General features: G+C 43.6%; 1 protein-coding gene across 4 annotated transcripts in view; it reads right to left on the bottom strand.

The window, feature by feature from the left end:
* The window catches only part of TLK2 (tousled like kinase 2), a 43151-nt gene extending 20094 nt beyond the window's left edge, over positions 1-23057 (bottom strand). The window contains exons 1-11 of one of the 4 annotated variants that reach the window (XM_066627192.1): positions 22726-23057; positions 18235-18317; positions 14413-14484; positions 12290-12359; positions 10963-11006; positions 10251-10346; positions 5160-5327; positions 3565-3660; positions 3030-3122; positions 2394-2504; positions 385-521 (exon numbers count right to left, since the gene is read on the bottom strand). In XM_066627192.1, the coding sequence (XP_066483289.1) occupies positions 385-521; positions 2394-2504; positions 3030-3122; positions 3565-3660; positions 5160-5327; positions 10251-10346; positions 10963-11006; positions 12290-12359; positions 14413-14484; positions 18235-18315 (968 nt within the window). In that variant the 5' untranslated portion in view covers positions 18316-18317; positions 22726-23057. Of the gene's footprint in view, positions 1-384; positions 522-2393; positions 2505-3029; positions 3123-3564; positions 3661-5159; positions 5328-10250; positions 10347-10962; positions 11007-12289; positions 12360-14412; positions 14485-18234; positions 18318-22375; positions 22458-22479; positions 22531-22725 lie in introns of those variants that run through there. The other 3 variants (XM_066627194.1, XM_066627193.1, XM_066627195.1) reach the window with 3 other exon arrangements.
* Between the last annotated feature and the right edge of the window lie 352 nt (positions 23058-23409).

Below are 23409 nucleotides of genomic sequence, written 5' to 3'. Positions count from 1 at the left end.
GGACACAAATTCTCACATGGGCCATGCTACTTCTGCTGAAGCATCACTTTATCTGCGACACCTCAGCAGAAGCAGTGCTGCTTGTTCGTATTTTCAACAGAGAAACCAACTATAAAAGGTGCCAGATAAATTGCTTCTGGGGGCAGCATCCAGCCTTATGTTTGACATGGCTGACCTATGGTGATGGGGGGGGGGGAGGAGGAAAGAAGTCCTGGTGTCAGTGCCTCCCTTCTTTTCTGCTTTATATTTTAATACACTTTCCATTGTGTATTAACACATAATAACACAGACACTTAGATTACAAGCAACTTTACAAGAAGGAAAAATAAAGAGCTATCAGGTAGTCTTTTCTGCCTTGAAAAAAGGCAAAAGAGAATTACTTACTTGATGAGATTCTGGAAAGCATAGCCATCTGTCCACTGTTCAGTGTAAGAGGCCCCATGCCGCACTGTGGCAAAGTGACCCAGCCGCAACCGATCCTGCATGCTCTTATCTCGACATGCCATCTTCTCCTGCTTAGACTAGGGAGGGAAGGATAGAGACTATCAGCTGGGGCTCACCATGCTGCTGGTTAGTGAGTGACAATGAAAACATCCACAATGCAAAGTGCTGATTTCCACAAACAAGGGGTTAACCATTCTAAATCTCAGTACAGCTATGAGCAAAACTGGAAGCCAAATCAGGTCAGACATGTGGCTTAACTCGTTCCTTGTAAAGATGGAAAAAGACCCCCCCCACACACACAGAGTCATCCAAATCACAAGCTAGCATTTCTTTTCTTGGCAGGCAGAAGAGAAAAGAAAATATGAGAGATCCATCTATGGTGGCCTACACTCTGCTGGGCAGGTCAAGGTAGGGTTTCAGCTTGTTTCCCTCAGCACATTTCCATTGCAAACCTTAAGACAGATCACAAGGTTTCTGAAACTTGACTGTTGACTGTTCTGTAACAAAAGTTATCTGGATACCAACTCTAAACAGTACATTCTGATTCAATACTCTGCAATAATGATTACTTCCTTCCTCCATGGCACAGAAAATCAGTCTGGACTCGCTATCAGAGGAAAAAAAAGGGGCAGAGAAGTAAGGGTCACCTGGGTTGTTGTCTAGTGTTACTGTAAGCCCTTGGGGAATCATTCTGATTGAAAGGTGGGGTATAGACCTGTAAATAAAATAGATGCATTGCAGGCTGCCCTGAGCATCTCCCTTGCAGGAAGGGAAAAGGTAGGATTCACATATTTTAAATAAACAAATGGCTCAAACCACACAGTCTTCTTTGTAGATAACATAGTCTTTTGAGTCTTAGTAAGAGTGAAAAAAAATTTTCCGATATTTTACTGACTAATTAGTACTGATTAGATTAATTTTACCAATTAATCTTGGGGCAGAAGTACAAGAGAGAAGGAGGGGAAGAACCATAGCTCAATGGTAAAACATGCGTTTTGCATGCAGAAAGTCCCAGATTCAAACATCTGAGACCTTAAGAGTTGTTGGCAAACCAGGATAGATAACACCACCACTTAGCATTTGTAGAGAGTTTTCTGACTGTCAGTACTAGCTGTGCAATACTCCCCATGCATTATATTTATTTTGTCCTTATTCCGTCTTATTCCATCCTTATTTCGTCTTGTAAGGTAAGGAAGTACTGTTATCCTATACTGGAACTGGGGAGCAGAGACCAAGAGGGAGTGGCATGGCTAAGGCCACCTACTAATTCAGGGGTGTCAAACTGGTTTTATACGGAGCACCAATTAGCATTTAGGATGCCTGTTAAGAGCCAGAAGTGATGTCATTAGGCAAGAAATGATGTCATGAAACAGATCATAACCAAAAATAAGCACTTTTTTCTCACTTAGGAACTCATTAGCTGCAAATGACAGAAGAGAAAATATACAAATCTTGATCATATTTAAGATATGGGAGAGCCCAATTTTCATGTCGGCTGCCCTTCCAGTAGTAACACCTCAGCGCTACTCAGCAGCTGAGAACCTGACGCCTGTATAAAAAGCTTCCATGGACTGCATCCGGCCCCTGGCCCTTATGTTTGACATCCCTGTACTAATTTATTGTGCAGGCAAGATTTGAATCAGGGATATGTGGATTTGAAACTCAGTCTCTTTGCTACTACACCAGATGATACTGGGCCTGAAATGAACAAACAGATGGTCTCATTATAAGGTATGACTTGAATGCCATACGAATGTGATCAAGAAACACCAATGCTTGGGCTCAGGTAAGCCAGAACATTTGTTTTTGGCTCTGCCATTTCAAATACATTTATTAGTGCTCCGAGTATGTAGGTTACAACAGACTACAAATTCAAATTAAAACATGCACAGATTTGATGGGAGGGAGAAGCAGGCAAGATTGGGAATGAAACTGAAAAACCAAGTCACCTTTTCTATAAGAAGCTTCTTGCTCATTGTCACACATCTATTCAGCCGTTCTTTATATTTCTCAAGCATTTTCTGTTGTTCGTCTATTTGCCGCCGCAAGTCACAGTTTGCCTGAAGAGAAAGTAACGTTAAGTGGGTGAGCATGAGACAAAATGTCACCTGTAAGCCAACAACTTGCAGGCACAAGGAGAAAAGTGAAGATGTTACCGCTATTGAAGTATAATGCCAGAAGGGAACAGATTTCTCAACTGTTAGAGTGGATGAATTTGTATTCCTATTTATATGAATCCTTGTAGCCATGAGAGGATTAGAAGTTAGCTTGTCTTTTTTTTATTCAGAAGATAGAATCTGAGAATCTCATGTAAAATCTAAGAGTTTTGTCGTGGAGTACAAGTTTCCCCCTTCCTATATATAAAAGGGAAGAGTTATTTCTCTCTTTAAAGTAGCAAGAATGAAGGCTTCTCAAATGATCACGTAGGTCCTATACTTTGGCAAGAGACAGTATGCCATTTATCAGAATTCTTACTCGTTCAATTATTTAATCTCATCCTTATCTTGTTGCCAACACACACAGACAGAACTAAAAACACACTTCTGAAATTGGGGAGAGTAGATGTTAGAAATGTGGCTACTTACTCTTAATAAGTCATCTATCCTGCCTTCTTTCTTCTCTAGATCAGAGTTCTTACTATTTTCTAGTGCAGATATTTTCTCCATTGTGAGATCAGACTGAAGGGAGAGAGACACACACAAATTTAAAGTTATCCAAAAGGCAGTTAGACATTTAAATGACAGAAAAGCAGGTCTCTTGCCTCTTGGTATCTTAACCAAGCCATGATAAAAAAGAAATTTAAGGGCAAGGGGGATTTTAAACCCACAACTACTTCAAGAGGCAAGTTTTTCTTCACACAAAACCACAACCACCTGGCAAATCAGGGCTGAAAGTTCTTAGATTTTACCGTAAAAGTGTCTCCTTGTCCCCAAGAAACAAATGGTTTAAGCCTTCCCAATACAACAGAGATGAATCAACTAGCTGAACTAGGTCACCCTCCAACCCGCAATGGGTCATGCCACTGACCCATTGCCCTTAATTTTACCCAATTCCATGATATGCTTGTCCCAAGCAGGATGCAATACAAGCACTGGACTATGTTATTTAGTGGTCTTATACCTGCGTCTGTTTATGCTGGATGGAAATCTGCTTCTGGGAGATGCAGGAATGCTCTGTGTTCCCTGAACCTGTTGAAGAAGGACTGCCTTGCTGGGCCTACAATAAAAAAAATATAGTAAATGTGTGGTTTAAGAGAACTGCAAAATATGACAAACACACTCTCTCATTGCTACCCAATGATAAAAAAAAGCTTTGATAATATACTTTGACACCGGGAAGCTACAGACTCCCCTTGAAGTGAGAATTTAAAATTCTAAGTCAGTCTCTCTCAACATACATGAATAAAGTTTTAGTTATATTATGGATTATTCTCATGGACAGTTTTGACACTTTTATACAAAAGCAACCATGATCTTGAACATATTTTTTTTGCAAAATGCTAAGTTCTGTGACATAAATGTTTAGAACGATTGGAAATAAGGGACTGAATGAACACTCCTGAAACTGAATTTTGTTCTGGATTTATAATTTAAGGGTTGACAAATTTTTACCTACCCCTTTCCCATTAATGCACATCACAGTGGGTTTTTAGGAAACATTGCAGAAAAGAGGAGGTGGGTAAGTCAATGAGAGAAAAGACTTTAAAGCTTGAAGCCATGTTCTAAACAAGACCAAGTTGCAACCAACACCCCCAAGGTGGTCATTCCATATCTTCCTAGAGACAAACTGCTCTGCCACCTGTTCCAAGCTGCGGCGGTGTAGCTAGAGGGGGGCAGATAACTCAGGCTGGCAGCGAGGCGGGCAAGCAGCCCCCCCTTCCGAGCCATTCCCGGTGAGGGGAGCAAAACAGAGCCATATGGCTCTGTTTTGCTCCCCCCCGCTGGGAATGGCTCCAAAGGGGGGGCGCTTGCCCGCCTGTCAGCCTGAGTTCTCCACCCTCCCCTCCAGCTACACCGCTGCCAAGCTGTCAGAGCAGAAAAGTGGGCAATTTGTCAAGAGCCAAGGGATAGAATGAAAGTATGACAAAGTTGCACCCTCTTTGCCACATTTTAGTTCCTTCCTTTAGTTCCTCCTTATCAATGTAATCCACATGCTGCTTTTTCAAAACCATGATGGACATCAAGCAACTGCTGACAAACACCTATACTACTATTGCCGTATTTTACAGGTGAAACCCTTAAATAGTGGAAACTGTATCCCATGCCTTGGAAAAAATAAAGTCTGGATATACAGCCTTGCAAATTAGAAGAATTGGATAACCACAGTTCTCTGGACTTCTATTTCTGCTCATTTAGATCATGAATATTTGTCACCATGCAGGGGTGAGAGAAGTGCCAAGGCAGTAATATGAAGGGAGATCACTGAAGTAGAATAGTAGAAGGGAGGAAAAACTCAGGGTTGAGTAAATGAAGCTGGTCAAGAGGCAGGACCTTAGGAAAGGGTAATTCTAAACATACCGACCCCTTGGTTCTGAACTTTTAGTTATTTTGCTATCATATTTTCATCAACAGAATCAGATTAAAAAAAGAAAACTAAGATTTCCCCAAGACGACCCATACAAACATGGTATGCATACATGCAACTCTGCATGCTGTCCACACCAATGTCAGACCCATTCATTCCCCCTTGAGTTTGGCCATTAAGACCGTGCTCACCGAAGTAAACGGAAAACAGAGGCTTGTACCCCTCTGGGCCAGCTGCTCGCCCTCTAGCCTCTGTTTCGCCAGCATCGCCGACACCAGAATTGGCAGAGCAGAGTGCTCCTCCTGCAGTTCCTTGGCTGCGCTGCTGTCTACCCCGTAAAGCGGCTGCTCCATTCGCCGCTGCAATACATTTGAAGAAAATTACAATATACTTTGGAGGAAAAAAGGATGTGTGGAAGAGAATAAAACTGAACTTTGCCAGACATGCTGTTGGTAAATGCAGCAGCTTGGGAACAGGTAAGCAGAAAGGGGGAGGGAATCCAGCAACCCAAAAAAGCCCCATGGCCAAGAGACCCTCTCTCATTTATAGGCGACTAAATCGAACCACCCCAATGTCTTGCGCGGTGCTTCCCAAGCACTTCATTTTTTACTCATTCCATCATTCTGCACTAAGCTAGCCCAAATTCTATACCAAGAAAGGCAGAATCCAACAAACAGTATCAAGCATTTAGTATTTGCTTGTTTTGCATGATTTCTTACAATTGCGGGAAGCAGTAGGAACAAAATCAAAGCCCTATCCTGGGGCTGATCTGCCTACAACACCAACTAAAAGGACTGTGTTGAGCATGGGGAGCAATCAACTGATGAGGGGTGCCCTGCACAGCATGTCTGCTCACTGAGCCACTTCAGTCAACTCTCCAGTCCTCTCCCTACTTTCTCAAAGTTGCTGACTGCCACTTCCTCGCCCACATCCCTCTGCTTAGGAAAGTGTGTTCCATGCTACCTGTTTATTTGAAATTGGACAGTACTGTAGCTCCAGGTAAGGGGGCTGGGATCCAGATTGTTGTGTCTCCCTCTCCTTGCCTACACTGGAAGAAGGTAAGAAAGTGGCAACAGCAGTGCATAAAGGGGGTTGTGGTGGAAATAGATTGCCTTAGTCAGCACCCAAGCTTTAGCCAGGTCTGGTCTGCCCCCTCTGAAATTTTTACTCAGTTCTCCACCATGGCTTCCAAGATGAGTAGACACTAATTACACATTTGAAAGTTCAGCTATAAGGGCTAAAAGTTTTATTTTAAGAAAACACCACCTTAAGATTCTCAAGATCTTAAATCCTGCATACTGTACAAAATTCCAAGCTTACATGAAAGCATGTGGCTCCATCTTTACTATCCTCATCTGTCTTAACAGCCTTGTATGACTGAGCCTTTATTCCCACTCTCAGATGGGAAAACAAAGGCTGACAAAGCAGCTTGTCTGCAGCAGTACAAGATATTAAAAATGAGGTCAGAAAAAAAGATTTATCATTTCATGTAGATTGCTCAACTTATTTCAACTCATTCACAGAGAATGCTAAAACCAGTAGATTATATGCTCTTGGATTAAATAGTTCAGGCAATTTACATGCCTAGTGTAGGAATGCAAATGCAACTCTGTTGGAGATGCCTAAATCCTAAAACCAAATCTTAAATCGAGCCCATGCATTCACATGTAAGTGCTTAGTACTTATCACCAGCCCTAAGGACAACCAAGCAGGACTCATGAGATCCAAAAGTCACTCTCACCTTCCATATTTCTTTTGTCACGGATAACGTACCAAGGGAGGGGAGGAGATGGAACATACCATGATGGCATTTAACACCAACACAATACACACACACACACCTGCTACAGTCTGGAAACACTTAATGCAGCCACAGCAAAAGCCACTGGAGAAAGGATGCTTTACATTCAAAGCAGCATAACAAATGTTAGCACAGATGTTACTGAGGAACCACTGAATCATATTTATAATTTTATATTTATAATTTATATAAACATATACATTTATAATTTATTATTTTAGTATATTAAAGTATTTTCTAACCAGCAAGGTCTTTATTGTACTCCAGATGAATGGGGAGAGTAATTTTAGATACAAGTTTCTTTGCTGTACTTTTGATATTGTAATTGTTTCTAAAAACCATAATCAGTTAAGAAGTTCAGAGAAAGGGCCGACATTCTCAAAAATGAAAAATATATGATGTCAGACTTCCCAAGTATATCCAAGAATCTGTTTAGTAATCAGCTGATGTGGGGCACAATGCTTCTCCCTCTGATTTCATAATAAAGGGGCTGAAGGCAGAGGCAGAGTAAGTAGAATCAATGAAGAAGCCCCAGCAAGATCAGAAGTTCTTGATTCACTTTCATCCTATGATCAGAAAAGCTCTCTTAAGGGCAGGGAAGGAGAGTAGAGGTCCCATCCCCCACAAAACGTGGTGTCTAAACAATCTGAGATGGTAATTAAACAGGTGTGACTGAAACACCTAGGAGATCCTTGTTTGTGAGGAGGGCTTGCAAGTCAAAGTAACTACTTTGACTGAATAGCTTGTACCTATCTTAAAGATAATTCAAACAGCACTTTCCCAGCTTTGTCCTACTTGACCCCTGCTTGCCTAAGTTCCTGCTCCTCCCAATTTATGTATCACATCCCTCCACCTGCTATCAAGTGCAGCCCTATGTCCTTCCCAAACTCCCACCATAGTAATCTTTAAAAGGGGGGGGGGGGGTGCTATCTGGGTTTCCTGTCCTAGGAGGAAATACATGTAGTTTGTCACCCAGGTGCTTGCTCAAAGTGAGTGGAAAATTGTACTAAAGATGCTTGGTATTCAAAACCTATAATCAGTCAGGATTATCAAAAGGCACTGAGAGAGGTTAAGAGGGAATAGAGGAGGCCATGGAATATGGAAACCCACAGGGAAAGAGAAACAACTGACCATGCATACTTCCTCTGGACTCTGTCACACAGCCTCTCACCTCTTCTTTCACCGTGTTGTCTTAAATACCAGAGGTTGAGGGGTGCCTGTTAGCTTCTTGCATTTCTTGTGTAGATGTCTTATGTTTACTGCTGATTTGCAGTAAATCTAATATACAGTTACACATGAGTGCATTGACAAATACTCTTTAAATTAGTGGTCCTCAGTGGGAATCAGGACCCAGAGCCTGAGTTTGAATGGGTTGTGGTAGTGTTGCTGCTGCCACCACCATTTTGTGTTGAGGCTTAAACCTGAATAGCTTGTACAGAAGCTAGAAGTCCTAGATTAGGACCCCACAGAGACTTTGCCACCTGCTGCAGCACTCCCTCTGCTCTGCCTTATCTCACTTTGCTTCCTCCCTCCTTTTAAAAAATTGGTATTGTCCTATCACTCCCTTCTTTCAGTTGGCCTAGGAAGAAAGTAATGGCAGAACATCACAGCAACAGATTATAGATTGGTTACCACCAGTCAGAAAGAGATGGAGGAACCACTACACCTGTTTGCTCACTCACCCACCCCTCTCGCCTTCTGGCTTTCAAAGGTATATCATATGATTGGATTTTAAGACGAGTCTCAACGCTTGACAAGGTGAAGACCACAATCTCCTGGCCCTGTGATGTAAGGTCAGTTCTTCTATGTGCTCCAGGTACCAGAGACATAAGTTGCTGACTCACATGTTCTTGAGCCTGCAAATCCTTATCAGCATCACTAATGCCCACTGTCTCTGTGATGTCAATGTCCCTGACTATTATGGTCCTTGACACTTTCCCTCTGGTGTCAGTAAGCTGCCACATTCTATTAGTGTTGTTGGCTCCTCTTGCCTCAGCACAAGAAATGCTGACAAGAACTAACATGAGGATGTTTTGTTTTTGAGAAAGCATGTCACACAGCAAAAGCACACTCATCTCTGTAAAACACAAGACCTAGAGTTTCTTGTACAAGTCTCCTATCTGCCCCTGTTCCATGGGAGGGTCTGGGCTGGTATTTCACCATTCAGAATGTTACTTGCTCTTTCCTAATACAGAAGTACCTTGAATAGCGTGGGGAATATTTCAGTGCTAAAGAACGCAGCATTATGGAAGGTATGACTATACAGTTTCTGACTGGCTGTAGCACCTCTCAGAAAGAAAGAGGGAGATAAGTTTGTCAGTAAAGTCTGAGGATATTCAGGCACTTGAGCCCAAGGGAAATGGGTCTGCAATCTTGGCTGGGCCCCTTGAACCCTAGTTAACGATACCAGGTCCTGAGAGAAACAAAAACTTTAGTAATGGTCCAGTGCTGAGTCTTAGCACGAAACCCATTAAGACAGAAAATAGGAAGGTCCTCTGAGGACACTCCCTGTTCAGAAGCCATGTATAAGATCATGTACCTTCAACGTGAACGTCAATAACTGTTCCTGCTATTTGTGAACTAATGCATACTAGTGTTGTAGCAATTACACACTTGTTTGTTGCCTATGTATATGGAGTGGTTTGTGGAGGACACTATGGCTTGAAGAAGGCAGATATACTGCTTCACCTGTTGACAGCATTCTCTCCAATTCTGCTATCTAAAAAAAATTCCTATTTAGGTTCCAAAGTTCCTGTTTCCAAGCAATCTGGATTTGTTGTTTGTTTTTAAAAGGCAACGTTGCAGAAAAGGGATAGAGATTATTGGTTGGACCAGCATCACAATGAATTACTTGTCTTGAGGCAAGTACCAATTTCTTCTGGCTCCAGTCACCATTCAACAAACTGGTACACGTCAGTGGATACGCTTGTAAATTCTGGGCGTTTTATCTGCAATAATGGATGTTGGATACTGCAGAGTTAAAATCTTGGATCACCAGGTTGCATGACTAAACAAAGGAGCTGCAATGGTAGAGCCACTTCTATTCTGTCATGTGGCATTTAGCAAAGAAAATGCTAGGTCCTGGATACTTCCAGCAAAGCTTCCCATTTTCCCCTCACACTTACAGAATTAGCTCCTGCTGTATCTCAGTGTAAGCCAGTTCCACTGCTACCCAGCTACTTGCATGCAAACCTTCACTAAAAGGAAGCCCAGTTCTGGGCTAGATAGGCAGCAAAAGCAGGGAATAAGAATTGTGAGGGAGGTTCAGAAAGAGGAGGTAGTACTCAGGTCTTGCCACCTGATCTCTGGAAGTCCTGTCATGCCCCCCCAGGGGGCATCTGAATCAGCACTTATATAAGTGCAAGCTTCATACAGAAACCAAGAGCGCCAGGAATATGCTTTAGAGGAAAGCAGACTTTTCAGGGTGCCACACTGCTCACAATCTGGAGACCACATGTTGTCCCTTCAAGTAAATACTTACAGGCAAGGGATTCGATAAGGAATGCTGTGGTGATGATCGTGCAACAGGTGGCACACTTCTTCCAGGGCTCGTTCCTGGACCGCTCCCTCCAGCAAACTGACACAGGGAAGGGATAAAAAAACCCAGACTAGTAACTTCACAAGACCACCACCAAGTTTCATAGAGTGAAGCAAATCACATGGGAACAGCAGTACAGAAAGCATGCTGAGAAGGGGACAAATTTCAGGCCAACAGCCCAAGAATGGTTGAAAATCAGTTTTTTAAAAGCTTTATAGACCACATTTGATTTGGAGCAATCACCACACTTTTGGGGTCAATTCAGTTTACTTTACTGTGCAGGTAAGTTTAGCATGCTGTTACAATTTCTCCCATACTTACCTAGACAGACAAAGTCAGACTGTACAGCTCAGCATTGTTGGCTGACAGTGATTCTCTAGAGATTCGCACAGTCTTCTTGCCTAGCTTCACCAGGAGATGCCAGGGGATGAACCACAGAGGCATACAAAGTCTGTGCTCTTCTCCTGAGCCATATCCCCTAAATCCCCATAGAAGATGAGGAGCACAGTTGTCTAGAAAATTTAGCCTCTGGGCATGCATCCCCTACTTAGCAGCATACATGGAATTTAGAGACTCTGCCTCAGACCAACTAAACATGCACTCCACAATCTGCAAGAGCAGATTTTCTGATAGTTCACATGTGGGACCAGCTTACCTCAAAATAATCACTAATTTTATGACTTCTTGGAGTGACTTTGCCTGCAAGGAAAACAAAAATATTACCCAACAGGTAGCATTAAACCTTCACAACTATCCTAAAAATACCATTAAGCTTCTGGGTTAATTGCTCTTTTTGAAATTGCCTTCGCTTTGAGAAATTAAATGGTACTGAAGTTTATGGGAATGCCAGGTTATTGTGGGATATTCCAGCCTGAGAAATATATGTGTTGAGTTTAAGTGATAACCAACACTGCTGATGGTCATTTTTGGGAATACGGATTCTGCATAACTAGCTCCCCTTTTTCTTCTGAATGATGTAAGCCTTTTCAAAGAACACACTTCTAGTGGTGTGTCAAAGTGATGGACATGAAGAAGGGACAGCTGCTTGGTGGATGTGACATAAGTATTACCCAGACATCTAACCATATCTCCAGAATTGCAGGCAGTTCACGAAAGGAGGTTGAAGGAACCACCTAGGCGACAGGTTTGCTCTTCCACCTTGCTCCTAGAAACTTGCTGGATGAAAATGAGACTCAGAAAAGAGAGCAGGAAGAGGAAACAGAGAAAGCAGCAACCAAGTCTGAAGAATGTGTGCTGGATGTTCCTAGGAATTCTAGACAAATAATGGAAGGAGAGGAGAAACTGAAGATGGGTGGGAAAGGCATGTGAAAAGTGGCTGGGCAAGGACCAGTGGTGGGCCAAAGAGGAAGGAGTGGTATAAGCTAGGGCTACGGTTCCTGACTATTTGTAGGCTGCTACATGTTGGGTCAGGGGCTTTGGCTGCTCTTTACCAATACTGTTAAGGTCTCATAATCAGATAAAACATCAAAAGGGGTCAAATTTACTACTAGTCCTACTCACAATGTAGCACCCCCAGCCCAGCCTCCATATACTATACTCATTTAAAGGCAGCTTCAATTGTTATATGTTTCCTACATTGAGGTGCTGCAATGACCAAAACAGCATGGAAATCATGTCATAGGTCAGATGTGTAATTGCTGCAAGTAACTGTTTTGCTGACTATACAAGTGCTAGAAACCAGCTAGAAAGCCATTTTCAACTTTGGCACATACATGCAGTGAAACAGATGCAGGTAAATGTCACAATAAGCCTACTGTAGGGCTAAAAATGTTTTTCTTATAACAGGGACAACAAATTGTCCCTGAAGGGAAGGGCACTACTCAAAGGCTAGGATCATAACAAGCTGCCTGAAGCGCCCTAGAGACAGAGACATGTTTTCAGAGGATAAGAGAATTCTCTAACAACTGGACTCATTACCGACTGTTTGGAGATCCTAATTAGAGGGCCTAGAGCACAGTTACCTTGACTGGTCTCAAAGGGTTCTGCTTTCCTCTTCCTGTTGCGCTGGTCATTCTGTTTTTTTTCAGGAGTCTTAGGAGGAAGAAAAAAGGAGTCCCAAATCAATTTTTATAGCTACCCCAGGGCTGACAACACCAAGATATGAAGGCCTGATGATTGTCTGCACCTACTTCAATAAGCATTTAAGTTTGTAAACAGATTATGTTTAAATGTAACTGACGGCTAAAAAAAATCAGTGGCTCCATTATCGTCAAGTACTGTACCAACATAATTTAATTCTCACTGACCAAGCTTTCAATAGTACTTGAGAGTTCTGATCACTGCTTTTCGTCTCATGAAAAACTAAATCATTTATTAATTTTAAATGTCTCCCGTGAAAGCTATCGCAGATACTTGCCTATAAGTCAATCCCACAGTTAAGTAGAGGGCAGGTTTTGAGTCAACAATCATGGAATTTTCTATAACCCTCGGATAAGTCGGGGGTTAAACTTAGGGATGTGTCTGACTATAGTTTTGTCTGATTTTACTTGAGGCCAGATCCTGAAAAATAACCCACCAATAATTGTTACCTAAGAACCGTAGTCTCTAGTTTATTAAAAACATAGTAGAAGATCATAAGATACATTTTTATTCTTTTTAAATTCTGGTCTTCACCACCTTTTTGTAAGCACTATCAGAGTAAGTGCACTGTAAACAACATGCCAGTGAAAGAGTGGTTCCCAACCTGGTATTCATGTACTCCCAGGGACACTCAACAGGACCTTTAGGGGTACTTGAAAAAGAATGGAATAATGGTAGAAAAAGGCAGGTCATGCTCCAGAATGCCTTGCAAGGACCAGCAAGGCAGGAAGGGAGGTAGCTAGTTGGCTGTGAAAGCCCCACCAATAGCTAGTTTTTGGTCATCAATTCATGTATGAACCAGTGATTGAAAACCAGCACAGTAAAAAAGCTGAAACATAATATGGAAAGTGATCAATCACCCAGAATTTCTCAGTACATTTCTGGTGCAAAACATTGCAAAGGCAGAGTCTTCAGTTCTTTAAACAGATATAAAGAGAAAACACTGTGATAAATACATGAAGCCTGGGCTCTCATAGACAGGAGATGAGGGCTTGTATTATTAATTACAAACATTTTGCTAATATGAAGGGTACAATTTATGGAAATGGGCTGCCAAGGGATATGCAAGTGAAAAAGGTTGGGAACCACTGCAGGAGAACCATGAATCAAATCCACCTTTATGGTTTCTGCTGTGTTAAGCCAGAAGCTCTACGTACAACATATAACCCATAACACATAACTGGAAGTGTGCAATTCAATTCACAGCAGAGAGATGCAGCTGCATATATTTGCAACCCTTTTTACTCAGAAGTAGACCCACTGCTTTCCATGGGTGTTATTCTTAAGTAAGGGTGCATTGAATTGTAGCCTGCTTCAAATGGAAAGGAGGATTCCCATGTTTCAAAAAACAGACCTGCTTTGCAAGCATTTGCAAAGCAGGACAAGGCTGCAGCACAAGGAAGGAGAATAAAAGGTTAACAAATTGCTTCTAAGGAGCTGTGCCTGCCTGCTGCTTGAGAAACTTGGTGCCTGTCTGCCCTTGAGAAGGAACTTTTCAGAGTTGACAGGCTTTGCCCTCTGATCGACCCGGAGATAAGGCGAAGTGATAATTGGAGCTTGATTACTTGGCAAAAATTTCAGGTAGTATAGGCAAGTATCCATGTATTTGCTACAGTAATGAACTAAATGGCCACAAAGGCTGTTTATTTTCTCCTGCTTAAATAGATCCCTGTGTGTATTTTCAAACAGATGAAAATAAATGAGTTTTCACATTGAGACTATTCAGTCATTTAACTGGTCATTTAACACCTCTGCTCCTATAGATTGTTTTAGGTGACCTTCTCACATTCTAGGTAATATTATCCTGTCAATATAGGAGAAGCTTCCTATGTGGTAAGCTGTTTTTTGTGTGATCACCATCGCATGAACCAATGTTGTGACCCCATTTATAGACACCATCTTCCAGAGAAAATGTCTCTCTCTTCCACTCCACCTTCCTGCACACTGGTTTGGCTCCAAGTCAGGCTGGGACTCAGGGTGTCTGGGAAACATCAGACTCACTTACCTCCAACTCCTTGTCACTCAGAGAGCCCACACTGCACAAACTTTGATTGGAAGATTCACTGTTTAATGGACCCTGGTGCAGAGGGAAGAGAAGAATGTTACCACCAAGAGGCAAACCTTGTGAAGGAGGCTGTAATCAACCATTAAAGTAAATCACATATGTATTCTCTTTTTCAATGGAACAGTCAGACTAAAACCCACCAATGAGAGGGACCTTGGCCAATTTCATGCATATACAAAATTTCAATTTTATTGCTGGACTAAATATTGCCAAAACCAATATTAGAAGATTCTGCTAGGTACTAGTTAGCTACAGGTTTATTTGCGCATAACAAACAACCATAGAAGAGTTGCTAAGACAGACTTGGGAGACTGTGCACTTGAATAAAGGACACTTAAGAGAAACAGGAGGCATTATTATGCATGTTGCCCTTGAGAAAGTCTGGAATTACATAAAGAGACAAAAATTCCAAACAAGTGCTCTGCCGGTGCTCCTGAGTGTAAAGCATGCCATGGTTTTTAAATTTGTGTGCAACTTGTAGAATGGTGCATCTGTGTGCATGTGCCTATATTAATCCTATCACAATGTAAATAAAAAACCAAACCCCATTTTCAACACATGAAAACTGGCCAGTCTGGCCACTTCGGGTCATTTGAATTGCAGAATCACTTTTTTTTTTTTTAAATGCTGTAGTCTGGATGCTTTTTTATATTTAAAATTAAGCACAGACAAAACTTAAGATAGGAATGGTGGATCAAAGACAATGCGCCCTTGTGTAAAAGAAAGGCAATTCTGCCCACCCAAGGGAGGCTGTTACCAATTTCCATAATTTCTATACACACAACTATACATTTCTATACATACAACTGTAGCTCCCCATCCCATGCCATTCTGAAGGATGCCACAACTCTTGGGAGCAATTGGGAGGGGTAAATTAAGTGCTATAACTGGAAAGGGTAGAAAATTGTTACTGCCCATAGTTCTTTAGATCTAAACTCCTGGAGATTTCTTAACACAGCGAACATTTCTGTGATAAGCCCAGCATACAAGCCTAAAAAAAGGTTCCTTAGAATACTGCATAGCCAATTAACAAGCTCATGAAAATGTAACAGAGCAAAAGTGAGCATGCTAAATTTCCCTGCACAGAAAAGCAAGCTGAACGGACGCTAAAGAAAGTGATGGAGACTGCAAATCAAATGTCTTCTATAAAGTCTTTAAAAATCTGGTTTTCAACCATTTTTAGGCAAACTAAGTTGATTTGTCTCAGTTTTCCAGGCAGATTTTCTCTCTATATACAGCAACTTCGTAATTTGCCACCTTCTTAGGGCAAGTAGCAGTCGCTTCAGACAAACACCCAGGTCAGTGATTTTCAACCAGTCTACCATAGCACACTGGCATGCAGTGAAAGGTTCGCAGGTGTGCCACTAGAGTTTGGGGAAAGGGTCATTTATTAGTAGGGCCATTGGAAGATGCGAGCCCCCTCAAGGGCTACGTGGTGTGCCTTAACAATTGTAAAAAAAACAAAAACTGACCGTGTGCTTTGACAATTTTAGTACCTTGTCACTATGCTGTGAGATGAGAAAGGTTAAAAATCGCTGACCTAGGTAGTAAGCATGGTGCCATGTTAGCTCCCTTTCAACCTTAAAGGGCTAATAGTGTCACTCCTTGCAATATCAAAGCCCATTGTAAAACCTTTATTTAAAAGGATGATGGCTAGAAACTATTTTTTTAAAACTTTGAGACCGTCCCAGCATCACCAATCAATGAATAAATTCTACCACCCAAGCACAGTTGGTACGAACTCTTCCGATTCCCTTTCCCCAGTCCTATTTGTACACTGGATTCTAACAAGAACAAACATTTGCAAAATCTCTGTACTATTTAAAGAGGATTGCCACGTCATCAAAGTCTCCTGTTTGCACATGCTCTTAAGAACCACCAAAGGAAATGTTTCCTCACAGATGTACATACATTTATAAAGTACCTAAGCCAGCACCAGCATTGATCAGAATTCTAAACAAAAGCCTCAGCCCTACTTCTCCCATGTATGAAAACAGGAAATCAACTACATTTTAAGTTTCTAAGGAGAGGGAGGAAAGAAGGGTGAAAAGTGTCAGAGAAGGCAAAGAAGAAACAAGGAACAAAATGTGAGCAAATTATGAAGAAGTCTGAGGTTTGACAAGAACAGTTTGGAAAAGAAAAGAGATAGGCATGATAGTAGATAAGAAAGCAAGCATGTTAGGATTTAAAAGGCAAGAAGAAGCATCTTATGAATAAAAGAAATGGGCTAAAAGCAAAAGACAGATCAGAATGGGAAACAATAAAGATAAGCATTTAATTTGGGGGGAAAAAATTAATGGGAGACGATGGGGAAATAGGAAGATCACTTTAAGGCCATTGATTACAGCAGTGGTGTCCAAAGTTTTTGGCAGGAGGGCCACATCATCTCTCTGACACTGTGTCAGGGGCCGGGGGACAAAAGAATTAATTTACATTTAAAATTTGAATAAATTTTGAATAAATTTGAATAATTTGAATTTGAATAAATTTAAGTTTACATAAATGAATATATTAAAGATGAACTTACATGAATGAATGAAGGTCTTGCAATAGCTCAAGGCCTATAAAAGGCCTTGCACAAAGCAAGGCTGGCCTTTCCTTTGCTGCCGCTACTGCATCACAGATGTGAAACAGCAAGCAGTGGAGGGAGCCCTCGTCCCACAGCTCACATGAGAGGTCAAATCATCACCCTCAGTTGCGTCGGGCCAGTGCGGGCTCCAGCAAGTCTATGGAGGGCCAGAGGCTCATTGGAGACTGTGGGCTCCCTGAGGGCCACATTGGGAGTCCTCGAGGGCCGCAAGTGGCCCCAGGGCCGGGGTTTGGGCACCCCTGGATTATAGCAAAAAGAAAATATTCAAGCCAGGATTATGTTTAGGAAATATTAAAGAGAGAAGAGAGGATAAAAAAATTAAACTTCAGGGAAAAGAAACCCAGGCTCTCTGTACAGAGAAAACAAGACATCACCAATTTTGTGAGAGAGTGAAATAAGACGAGAACGGAAGACATAGAAATTCAACCTTGAACATTAAAAGTTTCAGATGACTGTATGACAACAGCAGAGAAAGCATCAGAAATATTAAAACAGTATGTATCTGAAAGAGCAGAAAAGGTGTGGATGCCATCAACATAATACAAGAGTGAATAAAATCTTCAAGAGGAAGGATAGAGGCAAAACAGATGAGGGCCAAGAAATGAACTTATGAACTCTCATGCATTTATGAGGGGAAATACGAGGGAGGGAGGGAGCAAAGAACAGGTAGCCAAAAAGAACCAGCAGGCATGATATGAAGGGCAAACAGAAACTCCAATCCAGCTTGAAACTCAGAGATGGGATGAACTATATCAAATGTAAAATTCAATAGAACTTTCGAGCATTTTTGCCAGAAAAAGGAAGAGAAAGACTGGAGAAAATGCCATCTCTGGCATTTGGTGCAAGCAAATTCGTATCACACTTCCCAATTAACAGAAAGCTTTCTATGCCTCTTAGATTCCATTGCTCTGAAATCGTGAACTTTGGATATCAAACTGAAGACTGGTTTTAGAGGTAATAAGATTTGAGGTACTTTTTAGGATAGGACTTCTGGTTTTCAAACTTTTAGATCACATCACAGATACTGTAAGCCCTGTTAAGGTTAGCAGCATTAATTGACACATCTCACACCAAAAGTTAACATACACAAGATTTTTGCAGTACACTCATCTAATTAGATGCAACTAGTCAAGCACAAAGTTAATTGATAATAAGGCTATGCTCCTACGAACCTTTGCAACGCCTGCTCCGGTGAACCTGGCCTCTAGCAGTTCCTGCCGTCGCGGATCCAGGCTATGCAATTCTTCCATCATATCTGTTAATAAAGAACACCACAGCATGACACCATCCAATTTTGTTACAGGTAAGAACTAAAGCTTGCCATTGTACTTAAGTCAAAACGGAATCTAAAGAAACGTTGACAAAATTACCCAACCGCACACAGAGGGATGTGTAACACTTCAACTGAGTTTAAAAATGGGAATTACCACTGCCATTGCACCTATCAAGGTACTGCTCATATTTCTCCAATTTCAGTTATTTCTTGGTTGAGATTAAGTTAAGTACCTGCACATGAAGTCCAAATAGTATTAATTACTTCTCCCTGACCACCTACTGTCCAAACAAGGTTTAGTTGTTATTCTCCACCTAGGCAGAAAGTGAGAGTTTTTCCTAATTCTCTTTCTTCACACTTCAAAGATTTATCAGACAAGCATTTAACACAAATACTTCAGGAGGGACAACAGCAAGACCACCAGGTATAAAAAAAACTGAGATAGTAATGCCAAGCATTAGTAATGTCCTTACTGCTGGAGCAACTCAGACATGCTCTACTACTCCAAAAAGAGAAAGACAAACACTGATGTACTGCATTGTGTTCACATACACACCTTACATATTCTACTCTTTAAGTTACATGCAGTATTGACTACTTCACTTCAAAAGATTCTGTTGGAGTGCCCATTCATTTCTGATGGGGTCTTTTTCTTTACCAGTGAGGCTCTACTTCTTCAGCACTCTAGACTCCTTATTCAGAATCAGACAACTTCTGTATCAGTCACCCCCCCTAGCACTCACAATAATTCATCAGATGAAGGTTTCTATTGTAGAGCTCTTGCCCAGTTATTAAAGAAAAATGACAAGCCTTCCTACATAACACTCCTAACCAGCCTTCAATGAGGGTTTTAACAACAGTAAAGTGCTGGCAAAACACATTTAATATCACCATGGAAAAATGTATTACACCCCGAACTATAATTCTGAGGATTTGCAGCTGCATTTCCAGTTACTGTATATCCCCATCTAGAAGGTGGGAAGCAGAGAAATGTCTTTGGATTGATTTGTGGACATGACCATCACCTGCTCTTCCCCTACAGTGCAAGGACATCTCACACACACACACACACACACACACACACACTTCTTTTCAAAGTGGGCACCCAACTCGATCCATTCCTTCTCAACATGCATGACTAGTTTTGTGCAATACTACTGAAAAGTAATATCATCTACATTTTCAGTCAGGTTAATTACATCACTGATGGCATATTCCAGTAGGAGATGGAACTGCAAGTTGCCTTTACAGGTATATGGGAAATTAGCAATTTAGGTGTTTGTGTGAATCCCTAGTCACTTTCCTCTGGAGTTACTAATATTTGGCCCATTATAAATGGGTAAATATAGCAAGCATGTACAATAAACTGAAGCACACTGCTTAACAGCCCATGATCAGAATAACTAGTAGTGGAGTGCACCAAACAGTCCAACTTTCCTTCACTCTTTGTTTTCTTTTCAAAACTAAAAGAGATCAATACATAGGCTTTCATGCACAAAATAGCAATCCCTCACTGTATATAAGGACCATGACCTACCTCGTACCCGTGCTAAATGGGTAAAGAACCATCACTTAAAATTGTACTTCTCTTATATTTAGCTTGGGGAGAGCAACTGTTCCTATTCAGCCCTGCACAGCATCCTTCCCAGTGTCTGTTTGCTGGTGTATTGCTTGTTTTTCAATACTGGGACAGGAAACCATTTGTTCATTTCTTTTGTTATGCAAACTGCATGTGAACATTTATGTTGAACAGTTTAGAAATATTCTTAATAATAATACATTTCTACTCCTTATAGTTTCTAGCCAGGCACTTCAAACTCTTCAAAGTTAAAAACGACACAGAAATGAAAACATGACTGGATAAGTAACAACAAGAGGAGACTTGTATTCCATTTCCCTTTAACAATGTCCCAGACACATATATGATGGGCTTGATTCCTGAATGGTACCAAAACAATGCTAAAGTAAAATCAGAGGCTATTCAGAAAGAGGGCTCAGAGAAAGCATTAAGCATCTTGAATCAATACTACTTGTCCCGCATAATTTAACAGATTTTGAAAAGGATAGAATTGCAACAGAACATCTGGACTTATGATTCACATCTTCCCCAATGCATTGTTCCCAGAAGTACGTTCTACTTTCATTTCCACCACCAAAAGATAAAGAATTGAATGACTCCGCATATAAGCACATGCCTACAAGGAATGTTCCTGAAGGGCAACAAATGCCCTTTAAAAGGGGACAGAAAACAACTGACATCACACTAATTGTTCTGTTTGCTCTCCATTTTGTCCCCACCACTGCTCCTTTAAAAGACTGCTGGGAAAGAAATAGCACCAGTGGCATTTCTTAAGTTCATCAACCAAGGGGGGGGGGGGAGAAGTTTTTAACACTACCTGATCCATTGCAATAAAATGGCCACAACTGTATTGCTACTGATAGGCTGCAGAACATCCCATGACTATGGCCCTAAGGCCACAACCTTAACTACACTGGGGGGAGAAGTTTTTAACACTACCTGATCCATTGCAATAAAATGGCCACAACTGTATTGCTACTGATAGGCTGCAGAACATCCCATGACTATGGCCCTAAGGCCACAACCTTAACTACACTGTGGCTGGATGTTCAGTGCTACTGCAAGAGATGGGACTTCCAAACAAGCAAGTAGTAGTTTTAACTGAGAGCACTTACACACATATTTTGAAATCTCTCAACAAGGCTACAGAATTCAGCAAGCTGCAGAAACAGCTTAGAAGCTTTCTGTTTTCTCTGTGCGAGTTAAAGCTCAACAAGCTATGACAGAATCTATAAGGAAGACTGTGAAATAAGCAGAATCATCAGAAGCCTCTGAGTAAAACAAATTCACAAGCAGGTGGGTTTATCACCCCAAGGCCTTCTGAACCCCTAAAGCTGGCTTGCATGCCTGTATGTTTTCAACAGACTTCTGATCTCTTCTTCCCCAAGGGATGTGGAATTCTCTGAAGCAGGAACTGAAAAATCCCAAGCCAGGTTGTATGTCTGACAGCAGAGACCGTTTATTCACTTTTATGGGATAATAAAGACTGTACCACTACATAACTTGCAGTCGCCATTTAAACACAGCTGGAAAGGTGTTCGCCCCTCTAACTTGGATTGACACCCCCTCCCCAAGTCTATTCAACCTTTACAGTGGTTTGTGGGGGGAAAGCCTCTGCCGTTCCCATGAGCCCTGCCTCGCTTCCCAAGAGATGCTCTTACATTTTGAGCAAGCACCAGAACCACACATTGGAATTAAAAGAGAAAATGGGAGGTGACGGGCAACTCTACCTCCACCACCAAAGCCCCACCACCACACCACAAGAGTCAGATGCACCCAGATCTGAGAAGGCAACCGCCCCCCTCTCCCCACGCCAAACCTACCCCCATGATCTTCGGGGGGGGGGTAAAAATGGGAGCTACCCAATGGTAGTCCAACAGGGAGTGACAGAAGAGCAACCCCACTCTTCCTCCTCCTCTGCTCCTTCCTCCCACCCACCCTGTCGGAAAACCTACCCACACTTCCAGCTGGGGCGACTCCCCCCCCGTGGTGGCCTCCCCTCCCCGGAGGTCGCTGCCATCTCCTTCTCCCCCCCGTCCCCACGAAGCACGCTGGCAAATTCCCACACTCCCAGGCCGAGGATCCAACTTCTATGCTAGGCCTGAGCCGGTGCCTTCCGACAAACCCCCTCTGGCCAAGGGGGCGCGTGGTCCTCCCTCCCAACCCCCCCAGAACGTTACCATGGCAACTGAGGCTTCTCTGCCCACCCCGGGCCTGGAATCACGAGGGGGCTCCCCCTCCCCAAGAGAAACGTTCCACCAGCAACAGCTCCCCCAAACAACTGGCCCTCCAAGGACCCCAACGCAGGTCCGCCCGAGGCCTACACGGTGGCCGCACGCAGTTAGCCCCCCCAATAAAAGTCCCCCCCAAGCGAAGCCACCCGCGGTGCCCCCCCACGTCGCTGCAGCTACCGCCCCCCCACCCGGGCCTACACCACAGTGTGGGTCCCCCACCACGTTACCATGGCAACCCAGGCCCCTTGGCAGAGGCCTACACACGGGGGCCGGCCCCCCTCCACAAGATGGCCCCCTCCGAGGCCTGGCAGAACCCCCCGCAACACGTTACCACAGCAACTCAAGGGGGGCGGAAGGGGAGCGGCAGCCTTCGGGCCTGCACGCCCCTCCCGCGGGAAAAAGCCCGGCCAGCACACGCCCGCCGCCGCCTCCACCTCCACCAGGGAGGGTCGCCGGGGTGGCTCCAGGGAGAGGCTCACCCGACCCCGAGGCCTGCGAGCAAGCGAGCGGCCTTGAAGGGTGACGAGCCTCTTCTCCCTCGGAGCAGCGCGGGGAGGGAAGCGCGACTCGCTCTCACCTGTGGTGGCTCGACCGGACTGGACTGGGCTCCGCTCCTACCCGGCCGGCCGGCCGCGGCCCTTTTGGCGACACGGAGGCGATGGGTGGAGGGGAGGGAAGGAGGGGACGGGCAGCACAAGCTGCTGCTGCGGCGGCGGCGCTTCTCCTCGGCGAGAAGGGTGCAGGCCGCAAAATCCTCGGCCTCGCGTAGTCCCCGCGCCCGGCTGAGACGGCTTCGCCCCCGGGGAAGCCGGGCGGCCCCTCCCCCCTCCCCAAGGGACGGACCGGAGGGAGGGAGAGTCGGTGGGCGACGGAGGGGGAGGGGGCGCCCAGAATAAAGCCACTCAGGTGTGGGGGTGGGTGGGGGCGGGGCACCCCTTGCCAATGGCCCCCCCGCCTCTGCTCTCCCTCTCCCGCCTGTGCACCCCCTCCCCGCCCCCCGCACTTGGGGATTTTTTTCAAGCCCGGCCCCCGGATCGATTGGTGCAACAACAGAAAAAGGGGGGGCACTTGTGAAAGCGCGCGTTGTCTCGCGAGATTTGCACGGGCGGGAGGGGGAGGTGGTGTCGGCGGTGGTGAGAAAAGGTTGGGGGAGGGGAGAGGTCAGCGCGAGGAGGGGCCAAGAGCAGGGGGCGGGGCCACCGGCTGGGGGCGGGGCTGGGAGAGGGGGCGGGCGCGTGCCTGAGTCCTGCGCGTGGGCTGG

This window comes from Tiliqua scincoides, chromosome 5, assembly GCF_035046505.1.
Source record: "Tiliqua scincoides isolate rTilSci1 chromosome 5, rTilSci1.hap2, whole genome shotgun sequence".
Taxonomy (NCBI): domain Eukaryota; kingdom Metazoa; phylum Chordata; class Lepidosauria; order Squamata; family Scincidae; genus Tiliqua; species Tiliqua scincoides.
This window is presented reverse-complemented; position numbering and strand designations above follow the sequence as displayed.